At 36.1% G+C, this 21,552-nt stretch overlaps 1 protein-coding gene across 16 annotated transcripts in view; it reads right to left on the reverse strand.

Moving 5' to 3' along the window:
- RAPGEF2 (Rap guanine nucleotide exchange factor 2) overlaps window positions 1–21,552 on the reverse strand; it is a 231,490-nt gene that overhangs the window by 10,571 nt on the left and 199,367 nt on the right. For 15 of the 16 annotated variants that reach the window (XM_002921668.4, XM_019802224.2, XM_019802220.2 and 12 more), the window contains 15 exons: window positions 21,289–21,447; window positions 16,388–16,540; window positions 15,939–16,103; window positions 13,255–13,362; window positions 12,963–13,166; window positions 12,755–12,863; window positions 12,025–12,271; window positions 8,833–8,990; window positions 7,922–8,162; window positions 5,519–5,902; window positions 4,428–4,639; window positions 4,212–4,335; window positions 3,572–3,595; window positions 2,316–2,539; window positions 685–891 (listed from right to left, as the gene is read on the reverse strand). In XM_002921668.4, coding sequence (XP_002921714.1) covers window positions 685–891; window positions 2,316–2,539; window positions 3,572–3,595; window positions 4,212–4,335; window positions 4,428–4,639; window positions 5,519–5,902; window positions 7,922–8,162; window positions 8,833–8,990; window positions 12,025–12,271; window positions 12,755–12,863; window positions 12,963–13,166; window positions 13,255–13,362; window positions 15,939–16,103; window positions 16,388–16,540; window positions 21,289–21,447 — 2,719 coding nt within the window. The remainder of the gene's footprint in view (window positions 1–684; window positions 892–2,315; window positions 2,540–3,571; window positions 3,596–4,211; window positions 4,336–4,427; window positions 4,640–5,518; window positions 5,903–7,921; window positions 8,163–8,832; window positions 8,991–12,024; window positions 12,272–12,754; window positions 12,864–12,962; window positions 13,167–13,254; window positions 13,363–15,938; window positions 16,104–16,387; window positions 16,541–21,288; window positions 21,448–21,552) is intronic. The other variant, XM_019802221.2, reaches the window with a different exon arrangement.

Consider the following 21,552-nt stretch of genomic DNA (forward strand, 5'->3'; position numbering starts at 1 on the left):
CCCTTAACATTCAGGAATTAACTGTATTTCCCCCTCAAGTTACAAAAATCAGTGATGCAACAAATGAGAATTCACCTCCAGATAAATCATTTCACCTAAAAATATTCTGCCTTGGGGCGCCTGGGTGGCACAGCGGTTAAGCGTCTGCCTTCGGCTCAGGGCGTGATCCCGGCGTTATGGGATCGAGCCCCACGTCAGGCTCCTCTGCTATGAGCCTGCTTCTTCCTCTCCCACTCCCCCTGCTTGTGTTCCCTCTCTCGCTGGCTGTCTCTATCTCTGTCGAATAAATAAATAAAATCTTTTTAAAAAAAATATTCTGCCTAAATTCTAGCAATTCATTGACCATAAGGCCAAACTAGTTTAAATAATGTATATGGACAAAGCAACTTCTGTAGTCATTAAAAATTAATCAAAGCAAAATTTTCCCATTTCACAGCACCCCCCCCCACCCATGCCATGACAAATGAGTATGATTAAATGAGAAACTCTATAACATAAACAGTCCCTTCCACCGGCAAAAGTGAAGTTTCACTTAGTGAACATTAATGTTTTATTAAGAAGTAACAATCAGAGACAGACCCAAGTATATTAGATAATAGAGTTATTCAAGATCAGGATGTTTTCCTAATCTGAAAAACATGACACCAAATAGCCTCAAAAGAGGATATGGTTTTAATCACCTACCAAAAGGTGGGAGATCCTTTACTGGCACTTTCTTTCGTGAAGGATAAAGGGACACAGCAGGAACCTGCAGTCCTTGGTTGATTTTATGTTGGGGCTGCGGCTGCTGGGGCTGGGGCTGGGCTTGTACTTTCTGTTGCAACCCTGCCCTTGGAGCCACTGGGGAGGTCTCAGATTTGACGGGCTTTTTGTCACCAGGATTCTTGGGCACTGTATTGTTTGGTTTGAAAACAAAACAAGAAATTTCAGAGGTTAGTAACTATATACAAGATAAGTTTAGAACCACATGAGTGTTTTCTACACTTTAGAACACTAAAATGTATCTTTTTTTTTTTTACCGCCTATATAAAAGACAGAAATGGGGGTGGGAGAGAACTCAGCTATAGAAAATCATAACGGCATGACAGGACAAAGATATTTACTTTATGAAACTGGCTCTCAAATGATGATCATACTATTAAATACAACCACATTAAAATAAAAATAGAAAAATATGGGGAGTCCAGTATCTTATGTGTATGTATATAAAAAGCACAAATAAATGATAAAAGCTACAACAGGAAAATTGCTAGGAATTACTTTTTAAAATGGAGTCCAAAATTCCTTGACATACATGAGCTTAGTTTTTATTTAATAAGTGGTATTAACTGTAATCTTATTACTATCAGATTCTCTCTCCTATCGGTAGAATAATCTACGTTAGCTAATAGCAACCAACACTGCTTGAATATTATACTGAGTATATATAAGTCCATGGCATATAGAAGGCGAACCAATTTAGTAGGGCAATGAAATTCTGTATGTATAATATACTAATATTTGAAACAACTCAGTATATCTATGATATACTTCCTCCATTTCACACATAAAGAAGCTAAGAATCAGGCAGCTCAAATAAGTCGCCTCAGGTGACATTGCTATTTTGAGGAACAAACAGAATTTGAACTCAAACCAATCTGACTCCAGAGAACAAACTCTTCATGTTTTCATAGCGTCCTGGGAAAATCGAGTAACTTGAATCTTCTCAAATCATCTAACATTTAAAGTCTTTCTAAAAGGTATCTTCAGACCTGCCCATGAAAGACCCAAAAGTGTCCTAAGTGGAAAATGCCTCTATCTCACAAAAATGCAGATGCAGGTAAACAGAAAACTGCCCCCACTTCGAGCCTGGCCGGATCTGGAAAGGCAGGGAAGCTCCAGCGTAGGCTGAGTTATGGCTTGCCGCGCAGCAGAATTACTGCTCTATGTGGCAGGTGAAGTTACTGCTCGGTGCTGTCCAGGCTGAGGATCTAAAAGGCAGCCAGCTCGCCTAGGGACAGGCCCCTCTGACAAGGTAGGCCCCTCACCCCTCTCAGGCTGCCCATCAATCTGGAAATATCCTTGTGAGAAAAAGGGATGCAACTAAAATGGCAGGCACCATAAGTCAGTCTCTGATGTCATCCTCCCGGCACTAACCTGGTCGGACACAGGGTCTAGCCTGGGAGAGTGGAGCATTCAAGGGAAAGGCGGGTACGTCCCCGGGATGCTACTGGCCCCTCCGCACTGCAGCCCTGTGTGTCCCGGCCCAGACCGCTGCACCGGAGACCCATCTGCACTGCAGGCCGATTCTGCAGCCACTTCAGGGAAAAACTCACATGTGTTGGTTGCTGGCTCACACTGCAGTGATAATGTCTGAAGACTCTCCTCATCCATTTCCAGCTCCAAATTGGACAGGTACTGCTTCACTTTTCGAGCCATTTGGGCATCTTCATAAAGCTTTTTGGCATTGAGAAAGGAACTACGCCGTACCCGCTTTTTATGGCCACCTGTCTGAGCAACGTCTAGCACTGTTGCGTTTGCACTACCCTGGCTGAGAGACCTGGAAGACGAAAGGCAGATATGCAGCTCGCTCTAGCACGCGATCACGGCGGCTTTCTGAAACATGCCAGGACTGACGTAAGTATTTTATGTTCTAAAGATCACATGCCTCATTCTGGTAAGTAAACTGTTACGGAGAAATAGAGACTAATATAGATTAAAATTTTTTTTAAGTTAAAAAATCATATACACACACATACAAACATATATATGTTTGGCACCTGGTTCTAAGCCCAACTAGGCAATTCTGCTTTTCTCATCTATAGAGCATTCAAGGCAGTTCTTTCACAGAAGCCGGCAAATAGTAATGATTATATATAAAAGCTCATGCAATACACAGTTAAAAATCATTGAGATTTACATTAAATTTACTTCTCTTAAAGAGGATGTCTTACATAAATTTAAAGTTAGCTACACTGTTCACAATCGTTCCCTTATTTCTTGAGTTAAATGTATTGAGTTTTTAAAGTTATATGGGTCAATTTGTTAATAAAATGATCATGCAAATATAAACATATATATAGAAACTAGTACATGAATTGTTAAGAATTATGTTTAAAAAGTATTGGTTTATAGAATGAAAATAGTAGTTAGTTGAGCTATAAAACATTTAGTTTTAACACGTAGGGGCACTTTTTATATTATGCATATTTACTTCAATATCTGTGCAGTGATATTTAAATTGCACAGTTTTTCCTTTTAATGTTCTTCCTCCCCCAACCCTGCATTAGGCTTTCTCCATTTCAAAGCACACAAATTATATTAAAATAAAATCTTTCTGAAACTTCCAAAGTATGCCTGGTCTACACTTCCCCAGAACAATCATCAATCATTTCACAATGTCATGGATCATGACCTCAAAAGCAAAAGCCCCAACAGATTAAACTTGAAGTCAGTTTGCCAACTGAAATTCTGCTACAGCAAGAGGGTTAAGAAAAAAAATGCAAAGCATCAGAAAATATAGCAGGTAAGAAAACAATGCAATGAGCAGAATAAGAATCGTGTGTGGGTTTGCAAGGTCTCCACCACTTACCCCAAACTCCTCCACTTCTTCTTCCTGTAAGTGAGAGCCATGGAGATTGAAGCATGGGTGTAGAAAGAGAGACAGAAAGATCACAAGCTCAGAAAGAAAGGACTAGACTTCTGGGTAAGCAGTACTAGAAGCTCACAAACATTAAACTGCATCATCACCTCACACACACAGCTTTACTGGAAACATTCTTCAGGCTCAAAAGAACGATATAGTTAAAATTCTTGCTCTAAAAACTCCTCTCCTTCACTGGATCAATCACTGTGGACTCTACTGGCAACTACATCCATTGTATAGATACTAAGACAATACTGTTTGGGTTCTTTATGTATTTTGGTTCATAATATCAGTGATTGAGTTTTAGCTCCACAAATCGGTGTTCTGACAAATCAGGCATAGTTCTGCCTCGTGTCAAGTGGAAAATTTCTGCAGGACAAGCTGCTTTTACTGACAGTCAAAGATGTACCTGATGCAGAATAAGACATTTATTTCAGCTTGGAGCTCAAGGGGGATTCTCAGCACGGCCTAATACAATTTCTACCATGCTATAAATATAAATATTTGAAAACTGCTCCTTTATTAAGGAAGCTCTAAACCCAAACTTCTCTAATCCCACACGTGCTACTAAAGTTGACACACTCACCGAGTCCTGAACATGAGGGCAGGGTCCATGTTAACTGAAGCCATGCGGCCAACGTGACGAATTTCTTTTGCGATCATCCTTAGCTTCTCAAAATTGACTAGCCCGTCGACTTTTGAGTCATTTCCTGTAATTGTCAAAGAAGAAAGAGAGGATCACGTCGCATTCATTTATTCTGTGCTTCTGCAAGTGAAGACAGAAAATCAACTTTATATTTACCTTCATGAAGGAATGTGAGATCCTTCTTGATAACTGGGAATAGGGGGATTATGGGAGGCTGGAGGTTTTGACTATTGAGGACATTGCGATATTTTGCCATGTTTCTGGAGGGATCAAACAGGTCTTGGAGATCTTGAAACAGCTTTTCATATTTATTGGGAAGTTTTTCCCAGGTGGTTCGTAGTCTTGCCACTGGTGCCAAGTTTAGGCCACTGAAAGGAAAACAAGTGACATAAGATCAAATTACTCATTCTTATTAATGAAGGAAGTAAAATAGCATGTTGTTCATTAATATATAACACCTCTGTGCTTATGCTGTATATACACAGCAATTTATAGGATTCATAAGAAACTACTAATAATTCTGGGTAATGAGAATTGAAGATAGAAGCAGGGTTAGGGCCAAGGGTTACTACTCTTCTTCCCTTTATACCTTTCTAGTCTGTTTTTTATGAACAAACAACTAGAATGTGAAGTGTCATGAGGGTAGCATTTTATTTTGCAGCTTTGTCTCCATACACAGAGAAGCACTTGGCACATAGAGGGCATTTGATAAAACAGATTAGCCAACTATCCTGTAGTAATCAAATAAAAGTCATAACAGTAGTGGGAGTATGATCAAACTCCTAGTGAGAGAAAATGACTAATAATCACCATGAATATCAATATTGCTAACTGTTTCAGTTTATATTTTCTTCCAGCCTCAATCTAAGCACTTAAAAGGGGAAGAAAATGAACATTTACTGGGCATCTCCTTTGTTCACACCATTTAATCTACTTGATCACTCTTTGGGGCATAGTTATTTTATGGAGAAATAAACTGATGTTCAGAGAAATTCAAATAATTTGCCCATTTTTTTAGTTCACAGAACTAAAAAAAAAAAAAAGTAGTGACTATAGCTTTTCTGGGCTCTACATGTGGCTTACAGGGGATTTTAAATTAAGAATGACTGGATTCAGAGAAAAAGAATCATTCAATATGATTCAATTAAAAACCACTGCACTTATACAAATTATATGGCGTTCCTGGATTGATACATATTTTTGATCTACAAACTGAACTGAATCTTAGGACCAGTCTGCTCTCTTACCTGATGATTGCAAACATTGAGTTAAAATTCTTGCATTCCCTGCAGTGTAGTGCTATCTTGATGAAATGCTTAATGATCTTCATCCTCTTCAGCTGGTTGGTCTCTCTCAGAATTTCGGATGCTACCCAAAATGTTTCTTGGTTAATTACTTCTTCAAATTTCTTCAGGTTGGCACAGCTGGTTTTGGATTTGAGTTTAAATAAATCATCTATATATTCGGTCGGTTCAATGTTACGGAAAAGTTCAAAATTTCGCATGGAGAGCTGTGTGGCCACTTCAACGGTACTGAGCTGCAGGAGGGATATTTGACTCTCCCTCAACAGCTCCTGAGCGTCTTCATCTGAACAAAGAGTTTCTGTCTCCATGTTGTTTTTCAAGTAATACCTACGAAAAACACGAATTCAAAGCCTAAGCAGTAGTCCCATGACATTACTTGAAAGAATAATGCTGTTTTGTAGACAACATTTACAAGAACGCTCAGTTGAATGATGGAAGGATTCTTCTCTATAAGGACAGAGAATGCAGCTGCTGCCTCGGTCACCAGCTCATAGAGCACCTATCCAGAAGCCACTGATGGAAGCTAAGGAATCAATCACAAGTCATTTCATTTGTACCAGTTGTAATGCACTTTTCTTCTGCCCTTTCCTGCTTTCTAGATTATTTTATCTGTTTTTGCTAAAAGTGACAGAAAAGAGCTAAATTTGAAATTTCAGTTTAAATAAGAAAACAGGCTCTAAGGAAGGCAGTGGGAGAGGACAGACACAGGTCATATACATATATTGTCCCAGAGAGAATCTGTGACTATTGATGTGGTTCAAACTGGATTAATCCAAGTTTACCTATTAATTCAAATACCAAAGAAACCTATAAGCTATTCCCCACTGTTTGATATTACGAGTACAACAATCCCAAAACAGATTGTTAAATTTTAAGCATCTGATTTTCACAAAAACCCTACAAGTAAGTGAGGCAGGTATTATTCTTATCAGATGAGGAAACACAGGCTCCCAAATATTAATGAGTAGTTAATATCAGTGAAACTCATTCATACTCCTTTCTCTTTGTAAACAACTTGTTAAAAACAGAATCCAGATGTTTGCCCTGTGGCTTTCTTTTTTGGGGGGGAGGAGGGGTGGTGTGTAGGCAGATGCTTTTCCTAGGCCAAATTCCATAAAGACAGAAACTGAATGAGCACAGCGGGAGTCCTGCCAAACTGGCCTTCTGCACATTTCACCAAAGCAACCAGGACAGGAAACACATACCTTGAGGCCTTCACATTCACAGATTTAACGTTCCCAGTTTTCATTACTCATGAAGCCCGTGACATATATTCATCTATAATTTTCTTGAATGTGAATCATGCATCTGCAACTCAGTGGAGAGTTGTAGAACTCCATTATGGTTACAGATATATCAATGTACATTCAAATGATCATGAGAAAAACTGATCTCCTAAAACAACACTAACTACTCGTGTCAGGGTTGGAAATAAAAGAGGAGTGAAGGAGAATATGAAAGTTATAGTTGATAGCAAGAAAAATGAAGTTTTGAATGAATTAAATCAGGTTTAGATATAGACTATGGAAAAGTCAAGTAAAATAAAACACTCCATTTGGCAAGAAAGAAAGAATAAAAATGTGATGTATGGAACTAGTTAATATTCCCATCAGTGCAGAATCTGGTCATTAAATGACAGCCAAAACTTAACCACTTTTTCAACTTTCACTAATTTGTGGTTTGAGGACACGAATTATATACATCGAGGGAAGTAACATTAAGGAGACTCACAATATCAGGTGCTACGTTTTCCTGCCAGTAAATGTGAGATGAGCAGTTAGGCAGCAGGAGAGCAAGCTCTGAAGCAACTCTAAGTTTAGTTCTAGAGCGAGGTACTCTTCATAGTTTAACGCACAGTCACAGGCAGCACTAGCCAAACACATAGTCATAGGTATCTTCACCTAACCGAAGCTTCAGAAGGTTAGGCAGGCACGAGCAACTGACACTAGAATATTCTTTAAAACTGTGTTTGTGAATGTACGTATCCAAGAAGAGAGTTTCAGGGTTAACCCTGTGACTCTCTGTTAGGCACACTCCACGTTCTGCAGGCCCAGTGGCCTCGAGGGCGAGTCTAAGAAGTGACGGCCTGTGCCCGGACAGGCCATAACAACATTCAGGTCACACTGCCCTGCTTTGGAAAAGGTTAAGAGATCCTCGTGAGGGTCAACAATCTATGCGGTACATTTACTTTGAGACAGCAATTCTTGGAGAATGGGAAAATCCTTCTTTTCTAATTTGTAGGGGTATTTAATTCATTTTAAAACCCTCTGAAAGTGTTCATCTCTTAGACTCTGGTGTGGGTTTGAAGAGGGGTTAAAGAAATCCAACAGAATAGATACTGTATACCTTCCACTCAGCTGGATTCTATCAGCAAGTTTGGAAAGCTGATCTGGAAGTCGTCTTTGTTTGATGACACCCTCAGGTGTGACAGAGACCTCGCACAGCGAATACTGATCTGGGGTGGCAGTCACAGCAAACTCTCTGATGGCCTGGATGACGACTTCCTTCGCCGTGGTGTCCTTACTGATCATGATGTACCGGCTTTGCTGATCAGCCTTAAAAACCCGTAACACTTGATCTGGCAAGTCTGGGGGATAGAAAGGCCATGTGTAAGTAGAAAGGATTTTAGTATATGATAACACAATTAAGTGAAGTAATCTGAAAAACCTCCTGTGAAAAGATAACATTGAATTTTTATCTCTCCCTTATTATAATCCTTCTTCAAATATTCAAGAAGTCAACATACTGATTTGCTGCATGAACACATTTTTCCCTGTAGATAACTGAACACCTGATCCACGGACAAATGCAAACACATCAGTACACAACCAGAGCACATACGATTGTTAGGTTGTTAACACAGCCAGGAAAAAAAAAAAAAAAGATTGTCAGGTTGGTAGCAAAAAATGTAAAATTTAAATCTAAAGTTCTTTATTATACTGAAAATTCATTAAGCTAACCTAAAATATTCCTTTTACTCTATTTATTTAATATGATTAGTAATAACCTGCATTGTATGTGTTATCTTCATTTTATGAAAGAGAAAACAAGTTCAGAGAGACTGATTTGCCCACGACCATATCAAATTCGTCTCAAGAATAAAAAAGAACTGATTCCAGCTGTTTGAAATTTAACGTTCATTCTGACTTTCAGCATTTGACATAATCCATGCCAGACCAGAGCACAGAGCATTATACCATTACGTTAGAAGCAAACAGAGCCTACGAGAAAACCACAGCGGCATGGGCGGGGCTCACCGGGGGTAGTACTGAAGTCTAAGATGCGATGATGTGACTGCAGCAAGTCGGGATTGCTGGATGACAAGGTTCCACTGACGGGCAGCGCGGTTGGGATGTGCTTCGTCTGCCTCAATCCCACTATGCTGTCATCTTGAGACTGACCGATCCCAATATCACTGAACAAAGAAGCAAAGTTAGAAAGTCAATGATCCGCAAGAAAAAAGGTTATAACTCATTGATATGTAATAGACGCAGACCCTAAGTAAACCATATTTCCTAAGACTTGCAGTTCATTTAAAAGTACCGGTAATAAATTTGGTTGAAAACTGCAATAGCAACTACTGCTTACATGTATCTAACTCATCTTGCTGTTTCTTAAGCATATGTTACTCCCAAACCTATGTCTTTTTCACTAGACAAAGCATAACAAATACTAGTAGTTTATCAGTATATTCAAGAGAAGATAAGCTTCTTGTGACTCCTGGAAATAGATTTAAGAAAAAGCACATTGAAAAGAGTGCATTTAGTTTCATTCGATTGATGATTTATGCATCGGAATGATAAATTATTTTATAATCTGATCTTTAAAAACTGAAAAAAATGGAGTAAAATGAACAGAGGGGAAAAAAAATCCAAGCTGTCCTAATTTCATCCTCCAATGTTTCAGAGAAATAAATGACATCACTATGGAGTCAGATGTAAAGAAACCCTGACACAGACACTATTTCTTAATTATACAAAGCATAAAAAAGCATTGATGCATGGTGGTATTTCTTACCATCAAAGAAGAGGCAATGGAAATCCAATGACTCACTTTTAATTGTCTACTCAAAATTTCTAGTTAGACATTTAAGTTCCCAGAGAAATACTGTTTATTATTGATAGCTACAAAATTAGTTCCATTTGTAAAAAGTCTCTTACTGTGGACAATTTTTAAAAAGTGATTTAATAACATATGAAAATTATTTCTAGAATTGAAGGGTCAACTGTTTCCAAAATAAAACATTAAAATTAAAATAAGCATGGACACACACAAAATAACTAGATCATAAGCAAATGATTAGAGTTCTAACTATAATTTTCTTGCCTCACCCTTGTCTTTCCCCTCTGTTCATATTACTCCACCATGCCTATCCTTGCCAATTTGCCATCATCCAGCATCTTAGCTTTTGTGATACTGACAGTGTTTGGGAGGGGAGGGAACCACAGTATATCTAGAAGATTTGTCTAATTGACTAGATTAGTGGCTTTGTTAAAAAAAAAAATCTTTGTGAACACATGCTGATTTCTAGGAGAGCAAAGTTTAAGTAGTAACTAATGTTAAATCAAGTCTATCATACCATATAATAGATCCTACAGTTCACTGAGCCTTCTTTTAAATATAATTTTTTTCATTTCAGTTGCTTTAGATATATAAATTATTTCAAAGCAAATGTCACAATAAAATACCTAAAGGAGGCATACATGTTCTTAAATACAAATTAAGATGTTTCCTCAGTGTTTCAAAATCAACACATCTTATTATCTTCTTTTCCCTTCTCCAGCTTTTGAATATCTTTTTAAATACACATAGAACAAAATTATACATAGTATTCTCATACTGTGTTCCTTGCCAACATCCTGTACTGTGGATGGCTTATATCCCAGTTCTTACATGTCACGTTTCTATTAATACTTGCCAGGGTCATGCTGACTTTTATTTAACTTTTTTTAAGGTTCATATTTAACTCACGGTCAAATATGACCGTAGGATTTTTTTGTTATGGTGCTGCTAATAATTCTACATTTAAGTAATTTATTTTTTTGCCCATTTAAAAATAAGTTTTTTTTTTTTTCTATCTAGAATGGTCACTTTAAAAGTCAATTTCTATTTTCTGTGATGTTAATACGCCTAATCCATCATTTATTAGGAACTTACTCAATATAAACATGCTCTCAAGTCTATAAATAAAACCATCATACTCATTACTTATCCTTAGGACTCTGTTGTAGAAGTCTATTTAGCTGATACAAACCCACCAATCTTTATAGTTCAGTGGGGACAACACAGGCTTGACACTTCCATTAATACTATATTTTGGGCCATCTCTCTAATCTGTGGATAAAAAATTTATCTGAAATGGAATTTAATAAATTTTTGATATAGTTCTGAATGTCTGTATCTACTGTTCCTCTAGAAGACCCATTATATTATCAAAGAAAGAAAAATAACCTACATGTTTTGAACTTATCTCTTATATCATTGTAGTTTGAGGAATATAAAATAAATGCATTTGGTGCATCCATGTTATTTATTTATTTATGATTTATTTAGGAATGTACGTGCACACGAGCACATGCACAAGTGAGGGGAGGGGCAGAGAGAGAGAAGCAGACTCCTCGCTGGGCATGGAGCTAGACGCCACCAATCCCTGGACCCTGAGGCCATGACCTGAGCTAAAATCAAGAGTCCAAGGCTGAACCAACTGAGCCACCCAGGGGTATCACATCCAGGTTATTTAACATTAAAAACAAAAACTTTGGCTACTGGTAGTCGAGTTTTATAAAAGATTTCTAGACTCAGAAGGAGCTAAAATGAAGAAATAACCAAATAAACAGGAAAACAAACAAGACTTAAAAACTGTGAGACCTACAACTTTGTCTAGTCTGAGCTCCTGGCACAAAAAAGCAGCCCAGAAGAGATTCAAGAATACACCTGACATTCTGACTGTAGAGCCCATTGAGAGAAGGAAAGGAGTTCTGTGCTTGGCGGGTGATATCTTGGCATCAATTAAATAACTGAAAACAGAGAGAGGAAAAAAGAGAATGGCAAGGATGAATAGTAGCAACTAGAAGCAGCAATGATTTGGTTGTCAAAGAGCAGATAAAAAGAGAAGATATCCAGAAACAAAGAAAAAGTAGCAAAAACAGCTTCAAACCATGGGTGAAACAGGAGCAAACACACATTCTTAATTTTTTTAAGTGCAAATGATTAAAAAAAGTTCAAATGAGGAAGTGCTAAACTATCTCTAATGAAGCCTGGGTTGGGCAAGTAAGTGGCAAATATATGAGATTAAAATCAACATGGTTATTTAATATTGCTTCTAAGATAGCTCAGCTATAAAAGCTCAAAACATTTTTTAGATTAAGTAAATATTAATTATATCACTACCTTTGCATATCATTTTAACACAATAAAATAACGCACAGAAAATTTATACAGACACTTACTTATATGGTTTCTGTGGCAAGATACTGATCCGAGTCTTGTCGAGTATCTTTTTTAGCTTGTTCCTTCCTCCAACAGTATTGGCTTTACTTTTTTTATTTACTTTTTCAAGTCCTATCACCTGTTCTACATCCACGGCGAGATCTGGAATGGAGTAGCGACTGGCCTTTTTGATGTCTCCAATTTTGGGAAGGTGAGGGGCACCATTTCTTTTTTCTTCTGACAATCTTGTTAGGAGTTCTTTAAATACTAAAATGGAAAGAAACACCAAAAAACACCCATCATAGGAAATCAAAGCAATTCAAAGGAAACTGTAGGGCCTGGAAATAGGTGAGAAGTAGACACTTCAGCTATCAAAACTACACTCCTATTGAAAAACACAACCCCAATGAATAAATGACACCAAGAATCTGTGTTCTTATGTTGCTCTATCACTTCCACTCAGAATGACTTAAAATACAGTAGTATTTATAGGTATTTAACACAATGGATGTTTAAAACATCTATCAATAAAAATAATTTTTATGGTCCTTAAGTAAGCAGATTTTGTTTTAGACCTACTTACATACTTACATAATTGATATCTATCTATCTATCTATATACACATTTTAGTATATTTTTATTCTTATATTTGAAATATTACTTATAAAAATGACTTTTTTCATGATTAAGACCTAAATGTGAAAAAAAAAACCAAAAGGAGAAAAATGAAAGTATGCAAAACTACTTACCAAATAGATTGGTTTTCACAGTGATCGATAAATGTGTGTTATTTCTAAGAATTTCCATGGCTTTTGACAGCTGAATATTTTCAAAGTTTTGACCATTTACTTCTAATATCTAAAAATAAAATTATGAAATTTATTTCAGCATCCCAATGGACTGAAGAAAAAAAGACACCAATATTCACCCTTAAGTTTGGATTTAGAAATATCATACCTGATCCCCTCGTTTCAAGCCTGCTTCAGTTGCTTTGCTACCTGAATCTACACTGTCAACAAAGATTCCAAATCCCTTCTCTGAGCCACCAAGTAAGATAAAAGGCAAAGGAGCTTCTCGGGATGGTTTCGTTAACGTCATCAATCTTCTTTTTGCTTTAGCTGCGCATGCAATATTTAATAGCCTTAGATGTCCACCCATTTTCTATAAAAGTTCAGAAAGAGTGGTTTCAAAAATAGGCTGAACTAAATGAACTTAAAATTGATGACTTTTTAAAAATCACAAATATTACCTCTCTTTCCAGGTTATTTTCAAATTCTTCTAGAAATCGAGTCATTGCAGGATCTCCTTCAAAGTCATTGAAGTGATTATTCACCCACAATAATACTACCCGTGTAACCTGAAAAATAAATTGTTTTCAATAGGTTTTCTTCTTTTCAGTGCTAAAAATGTGCAATTAAAGTCATTTCAAAAAAAAGATATCTAACAATTAACTTAATAACAATGGACAATAAACTAACAGTAAAACTCCTCACAGCAAGCATTTTATTCATAAGAAAATGACCTTCTGAAAATATATATATTATGAATATAGACTTTTTGTTGTTTTGCCAAGAAGAGTTTTGAATCTGTGAAGGATGGTATTTATACCTTGTTTACTCTCAAAACATATTTGAAACTCACAATAAAAACAAAACTATAATAAAACCAAAATAAATTAATACAAGACAAAAGAAGACAGAAACTAAAAAATAATGGCAGAGGGCAGAATAGACAAAAGGAATGAATAGTATTAGGCCTAGAAAGATCTACAAGGGAACAAGTTGTAAAAGGAAGGAGCTAGCTAGGAGTTATTGGGAATTACATCTTACTTCCTAACATTAAGATTTAAGAGGCTTTTAACATCTACAATTCTTCAGGAAAAATGAGTAGCCTTTCTTACACTGCACACTTGTTTTCACAGAGCACTACAGCTCCTTTATACAGACACACAGTTACAGAATATTTGTGTTGTACTGAGCAAGAAGTGTGTGACATTCATTAGACTCTAAGTTCCACGTGGACAGCTTTATCTAGTTCTACGGACATCCTTAAGACTTATTACAAAGCCTGGCGTAGAGTGAATTCTCAACAATATTTTACGAAACGGGGACGCCTGGGTGGCTCAGCTGGCTAAGCGCCTGACTCTTGATTTTGGCTCAGGTCATGACCTCAGGATCATGAGATCAAGCGCCCTGCATTGAACTCAGTGCTGGACATAGAGTCTGCTTAAGATTCTCTCTCCCTCCCCTCCTCCCCTGCTCCCCACTCATGCACTCACTCTAAAAAAAAAAAAAAATTTTTTTTTTTTTTTACTAAGTGAAGTGAGTATAACTGTGCCTTTAAATATAAAAGTACTTGTTTTATTTAGGAGTTTTTCTGAATTTTAAATAACATATAAGAAATTTTCCATAGAATTGTTTTTAAACATCTTAACCTCTAATCAAACCATCTAACTTTTTAATTAAAGTGAGAAAGTTAAGCTTGGTATTCTTTTAGTAGCAGAGAAACAAAGGTGACAGTATCTAATTTTTTTTTAAGATTTTATTTATTCGAGAGAGAGCACGAAGAGGGAGGGGGACAGCAGGAGAGGGAGAAGCAGACTCCCCGACACAGGGCTCGATCCCAGGACCCTGGGATCATGACCTGAGCCGAAGGCAGACACTTAACTGACTGAGCCACCCAGGTGCCCCTAGTTAATTTTTTTTAAAAGATGTTATTTTTAAGTAATCTTGACACACAACATGGGACTCAAACTTACAACCCCAAGATCGACAGCCGCATGCTCTTCTGACTGAGCCAGGCAGGCACCCTGGTATATAGTTAATTTCTAATTATAGTTAAAATACTAGTTATAGTTAATATACACGTAGGAGCCAAGTTTTGATATTTATATTAATTTTTGGTCTATCACTATTGTCCATTTTTCAAATTTAGGAAACCCAGATTATCTCCCTTGAAACTATATCTAACACATAACCTTTTCATAAAATTAAAATTTTGTAGCTGAGAAGTCAACTTGAAATTCTTACTAGACTATGAGAGGTTAGAAAACTGAGATTCATGAATCATAAGTTGAATACTACCAACTACCACTACCAACAAACAACTTTTAAAATGTATTATGTGTTAAGATGTACTAAGTGAATTGAGTCAGGCACTACAAGAAGAACTTTACTTGTATTATTCACATTCACAATAACCCCAAAGGCTGTAGATTATTCATTTTACAAGTAAATAACTGATTGTCAGGAGGGTCAGAGGACACATACAGTACATGGCAGAGTTAATACTCAAACTAAGTTTTGACAGCTGGAGAGTTTGGCTCAGCTCTTCTGGGCTTATGACTTTCAGAATATGAAATGAAAAGCATCGCTGTCCAAACAATTTCTCTAAGGCCACAGAGCTAGTTAGTGGCAGGAACAGCAGGAGAACTTGGGGGCTTTTCACTGTTGGTCTCCTGCTCTGGATCTTCTTACCTGTGTTCCCAACTCTGTCTCATGTAAATCAGACTGTCACATGGAAAGGAGAAACTGAATACAGGCTCTGATTAACTCACACACACATCTCTCAGGATGTAGTTTATCATCTAATCTGGCCTTGACAGAACTCTCAAGGGCTCCTAAACGAGTCTGTTTAGAATTAGATTCCTGGGGCGGACCGACCAGCAATGCTTACAATAAAATGCTGCTCTGGTGCCAATTTAAAAACTGCAACTTTCATCAGCATATACTGACCATTTACCCAAGCAGAGAATGCAGATTCCAGTGGAACTCAGGAGTGTGGGGGTTGCATCATTTTTTGGGGTTAAAAAGAACATTCTCTTATTGCATTAAAAAAATTTGAACATAACTAGTGTGACAAATATTAAAGTATCTCTAAGTTTCTATCTGAATATTTCACATTTAAAAGCCAAACTAGAATATATTTTCCAACCTTATCCCTGAGGCTCGGGTCATTAAACCACTCCAATAACTTTTTGCCCACTTCCATTGGGCTAGAAAGAAAAGTCCTATAGGTCAACAGGAAGTCCTCTATGAATGTAGGATCCACCACCGAATGCTCTTCCACCAAATGCATTGTTAATCTTTCTGAGGTGCCCTGTAACAAATAAAAGCTTTCATCACTAATCCTGCATAAGTATCATCTATATGGTACCTTAATGCCAAATTTTCAACGTAAGATGAACTGGGTAGTAATATATATATATAATACTTTATAAAACTGCCGTTCATCAGGCAGTACAAAGATTTTTTTTTTAACAACTGGTAACTTTTAAGAGAAATCATACATAAAAATGTGGTATGTGGAATCTTAAGTTGTCATAACTAACTGATACTGCCAAAAAAAATCCTTCCCACAAGATGGAGGCATGTCTGTCTTACCTTGATGACGATGTGTCCCTTTCTTGTTCCGGTTCTATCAAGTTCTCGGTGTTCTTTTACCATAACAATTTCTCCTTCCTCCTCAACTTTTTGCATGTTCTTTTCTACTTGGTTGAGAATACGGCAATAATCCTGCTGGGCTATACAGACAAACTGGAATAAAATGTAAGTCACATGTTACTGATGAAGTGCTTGCAAGAAACCTAGCAGTACTAATAATTCAGTGTTTTAAAAATTTAACACTGACATTTTTCCATGTCTTTCCCATACTCTCTAAATGAATGCAGTAATGAGCCTTAATCAGACTTCTCTACTTTTTAATGTATTTCTTCCTTGGTCAAATCAAGTTTCATTTTTTAGTATATTTATATGTGGTTTATATTAAAAATCCTAACAATTTTAAAAATCAGAAGATAAAATTAGAAGAGTCCTTTTTCATGCCTCTTCTTTGATGGAGGAATCTTAGGAGGATATATTTAAAAACATAATTACCATTTAGTGGGTTTTACAAGTTTGAAAAGATTTTTAAAAGCAACAATTTTAAAATAAAGAAGGTTTTCTTAAAAGATCAAAATTCAAAGATACCCATGGAATAGAAATTATAAATTTGCTAATTATATTGATAAGAAATCAGTTTAGAAAGTTTATTCCAAAAAGGTCCACAAAACAAGCCACCTACTTGTTAAACTCAAGTCATTACTCCTTGTAAGTAGTATTAAGGGTAATCCTTGCTCTTAAACAAAGTTAAAAATAACACGCACATCAAGCCATTACTCCTCCGCGACCCCAAATACAAAAATATCAGGGCTTAGAGCAAACCATTAAATTACATTTCTTAGTAATTTTTAAAAAGAAAGTGAAGAATGAATTATACAAATCACTTAATGCACAAAATAACCAGAAGCCAGTGAGGAGGAGACAAGAGTTAGATTCTAAAGTAAGAAAGAATCATTGTCTTCTCTGAATTTTGAAGAATTTATTCTCATTTTGCAAATGAAAAAAGCATGGACATTTCTTTTTCTCCATTAACGTGAAAAGATGAAAAAAAGGGGATGGTTAAATTATAGCATTTAGAAGATAAAATATGACACAGCCATCCAAAATTATATTTTCATAGAATAGTTACAGTTTTGACTTAATGTTCATGATAGCACATTAATTTTTTTTAAAAAGATGCAAAACCAAATGTTATAATAACTGTAGTGAAGACAACATGATGATGGTCGTCATTTTGGGGTAGCCTTGTAGGGACGTTCTCGATTTATCCTCCTGATTATCCCATTAGGAGGTACTACTGTCATCTCCACTGTACAGATGAAGAAACAGCTGTACCAACAACCTGATTTGCTCAGTGTCTCATAGTTACACACTTGCTAATTAAAAAAAAAATTATACACGCACATCAAAATCTTGGAATGAAATACAACAAAGTGTTAAGAATTATTTCTGAGCAAGCAAATTACAAGTGACTTTCATTTTATTTAAAATACTTTTCTGTATTTTCCATACTTTCTGTACAACTAGTAAAGTTATTTTAAAAAGAAATAGCAGCATGTCATACTTGAGAAACAGCAGATTACAATATTAAGTTTCCTCCAGAGCTGGTTGATATAATCTCATTAATTTTCCAATTAAGAATTCGGAATCAAAAAGTTAAAATTCTAATGACATAGGCTTTTCTTGTAATTATATATAGTTTAATTTTTTTAAAAGCCTTAAAAACAAAACCCATTTCTGTAATGCTGATCACAAGTGTATGTATGTTTTGAAATACGTGGTCCTTAGTCCCTTGTCTCAAAAATAGCTTATTTTTTTCTTTTTATAGGGCACCAAAATTGCTCTCTATGCCTTCAAATAATTTTAGGTGATCTTTCTTATACTCAGTTTCAGAGAAAACAATTCTATATTGTATCTTCTCATTTATCTCTTAAAAAAAGAAATACATCTATGAGTTAAAAGAAGTAAACAGAGAAAAGAAAATACTTTAAGAAGAGAAACACACTAAAATTAATCTTGACTAAGGATTTAAGGAAATTAGAATAAGCCTAATTTGAAATGCTTAATGCCTAGACAGACATTTTTGGCACTTCGTCTGTACCAAACTGAAAAGTACCATCCAAAAAGAAAATAAAACCCAACTGACTTTCTAATATGGCCACGCATACCTAAAAAGAAATAAATTTTAGATGAAAACATTTATCAATATTTTTATTAGCAGATTTATTTTTGCTTTAAGAAGTTAATAGATCTAATAAGAAATTCATGTGTAAAACATATAATTTTAATTGGTATGATGAAACCAGGTGAAAAATTGTGAATTATGTATATAATTGTTTTGGTAAGGTTTTATACTTTCAGATAGCTGTTAACACATGAAAGTGATATATGACCTTGGCATTCTGATATAAAATAAAAATTCAAACAGGATTTTGCTTACAAAAGGCCAAAGGCAGTTCCTATTGCAGGACTGGTTTTGGGGCACATGACACCACAACTGATATGTAGAAGAAAACTTATAGATGATAAAAGGATGAAGTAAAATTAAGCCTCAGCCATAATACAGTACTGTCAACTTTAAATTTATCCATGCAACTTTCACCAAAGCCACCTAAATTCAAGGTGTCATTAGTTCCCATGGTCTCTGAAAAAGGTGAGTCTAACAGGTTTACCTTAAGAGGTTAGACCTATTTCAACGAGGGCACTTTGCAGTCTGTAAGGGAAATTCATACCTAATTGTTCACACAGGTATCCAAGTGTTCATTCCCCACTAAAGGGTGTAGGGCAGGGTTAAGCAATGCCTGATGTGTCATTGGCAGGCCTAAGACACAGGCAGTGGAGAAGGAAAAAGGGAGAAGGAAAAGGAACATAGGAGAGTAGAAGAGGAGAAAAGGAAAAGACGGATAGGAAGTGAGAAGAAGAAATGAAAAAGGCACATATGGGAAGTGGAAACCATTACCAGTTGCTGGCTACCATAGGGTGTCTATATGCAGCCCTGCTTTTGTACTTGAAACCAAACAGGGGAATAAGAATAGACAATGGAAGGAAAGAACTGAAAGAGAAGCATACAAAGGAGGGATCCAGAGCAAAATACAACTTTGAGTATGTCTTGGGATCCAAATAAACGGAAATAAATGTTAAATTTAATCCCCTCATTGTAAGCCACTTAGGCTTAATGCGAACTCAACTTCATATCATATTACCCAGTATTTATTTTCAGAACCCACTGGAATGTAAGAAAATTAAGGCCAGTCCTAGGTGAAGTTGCTTCTTGGTAAAGAGAGCACCATTTTTGTTCATTTCATTCAATAACTGCTAAATGCCTACAGTGTGCTCAGGAGAATGACGTAAACGTATGGAGGGCATCTTATGGCTGAATGAAAATATGATTCTCATTGTTTCCCTTACTTTCTCGAAGAAGAGGATGATCTGACGTGTACTTTCTGAGAGATACAGGACATTTTAACAGAAACACACTGAACTACTAGACCAAAACAAGTATTTACATTAAATGGTCTAACTTTATTCTCCATCGTTGTTTTACTGCTGAGGGAATGAATGTCAGGTCTGAGCAGAAGAGTCAGTGGAGGTACAAGAGGGATTCTTGAAACCCCTGATTTAACATGTTCCTTTTACAGTGGCTTAGAGCAGAGTGGAGAGGAAGAAAGACTGACTTTCACCCCTGACCTTCTTTGTTTATCTGGCAACCTGTATCAGGAGCTATAGGAGTCTAGGTATCTTAATGAGAATTTTCTTTTGGGTCTATCTTGCTAACAATGGGTTTCCCACCAATTCCTCATCCAGTAAATAGATTAGACTTTCTTCCCTGACATCTACTTCCTCTTCTTTTCCCAAAAATCCCAGATAAGTATTTAATGTTACCTGGTAAATTTGAAATTACTGAAGCACTCTGTAATATTCAGTCATATAATATTTTTATCAATTATTCTGAAACATTTCTATGCCTCTAACATCATTTCAGTTCCATGATTACAAATTTCTAACAAAAGGGGCTGGCCAATTAAGACATATTAATATAATCAATGAATTCTCAGAAATAAAGTTACTTTTTAACTTGCCCTTTAATGGCAGAGACTGACTAAAATGCTCTAGTAATGCCAACACGTCCCAGGGAGGAACTGATAAGAGATACTAGAATGGGGAAACCTTTAACAAATTTCTAGTTTGTTTTGGATTAAGTATGGCTTTATTATTTTTGGGTGTACAGTTCCAGAGCTGAAAAAATCACAAATGATCTCTTTTACAAACATGTTTCCAGGCCAAATAAAGACATAAAGATTTACCTACCATTTTGTTTTCTTTTATTATGCTAAATAATTGAGAGTTGACTATATTTAGAATGTTCTTCTGGCATTAGTATTCAAAACACTGAACACAGCCATTTATTTTTTCTCTACAATGCTTACTGAAGGAATTCTTTGGCAACATTATTTTGATTCTCTAGGTAAGATCACTTCATTTATAGCCATGGTCATTTTCTCTTTTGGTAAGTAAAATGCTCAAAATGTAAACTTAAAAGAGTACTATTTTACATTTATCAGACACTATAAAAATTATAGAACACCTATGTATGCGGAGTTCAAACAACCTTTTTTTTTTTTTTTAAGTAAGCTCTATGTCCAACGTGGGGCTTGAACTCATGACCCGAGATCAAGAGTCACATGCTCTAAGGACTGAGTCAGCCAGGTGCCCTGAGTCCAAACAACTTTAAGGAAAATTTATTTTTAATTTCCTGGGGCATGATAACACTAAAAGTAATAGTTCTACTTTAAAATCTTATTTATAACTCTAAAAGACAACCTATTTATATAGGCAGAAAAATCTTACCCCAATGACATATATGTGTTAAGCATAAAATATACATTTTTAATGATATTTTATACCTGGCAGTCATCCACTTTTGTTCTCATGACTCCTTTCATGTATTCTTTGTCCATGGTAGGAGAGACACCAAAACTATTTCCCATACATAATATTTCTGCTTTTCCATCTGGGTAAGTTACTTCCACAGAACCATTCAGAATCACTGACCAGGAATCCAGCTAATTCAAAAAAATGAAGACAAAGCAGAAAATCATGGTCATGCAGCTGTAAATGCTAGAATGGTCCCTACAAATGATTTAGCAGATCTTTCACTTTAAAGCTGG

The sequence above is a fragment of the Ailuropoda melanoleuca genome, chromosome 5 (assembly GCF_002007445.2).
Source record: "Ailuropoda melanoleuca isolate Jingjing chromosome 5, ASM200744v2, whole genome shotgun sequence".
Lineage (NCBI taxonomy): Eukaryota > Metazoa > Chordata > Mammalia > Carnivora > Ursidae > Ailuropoda > Ailuropoda melanoleuca.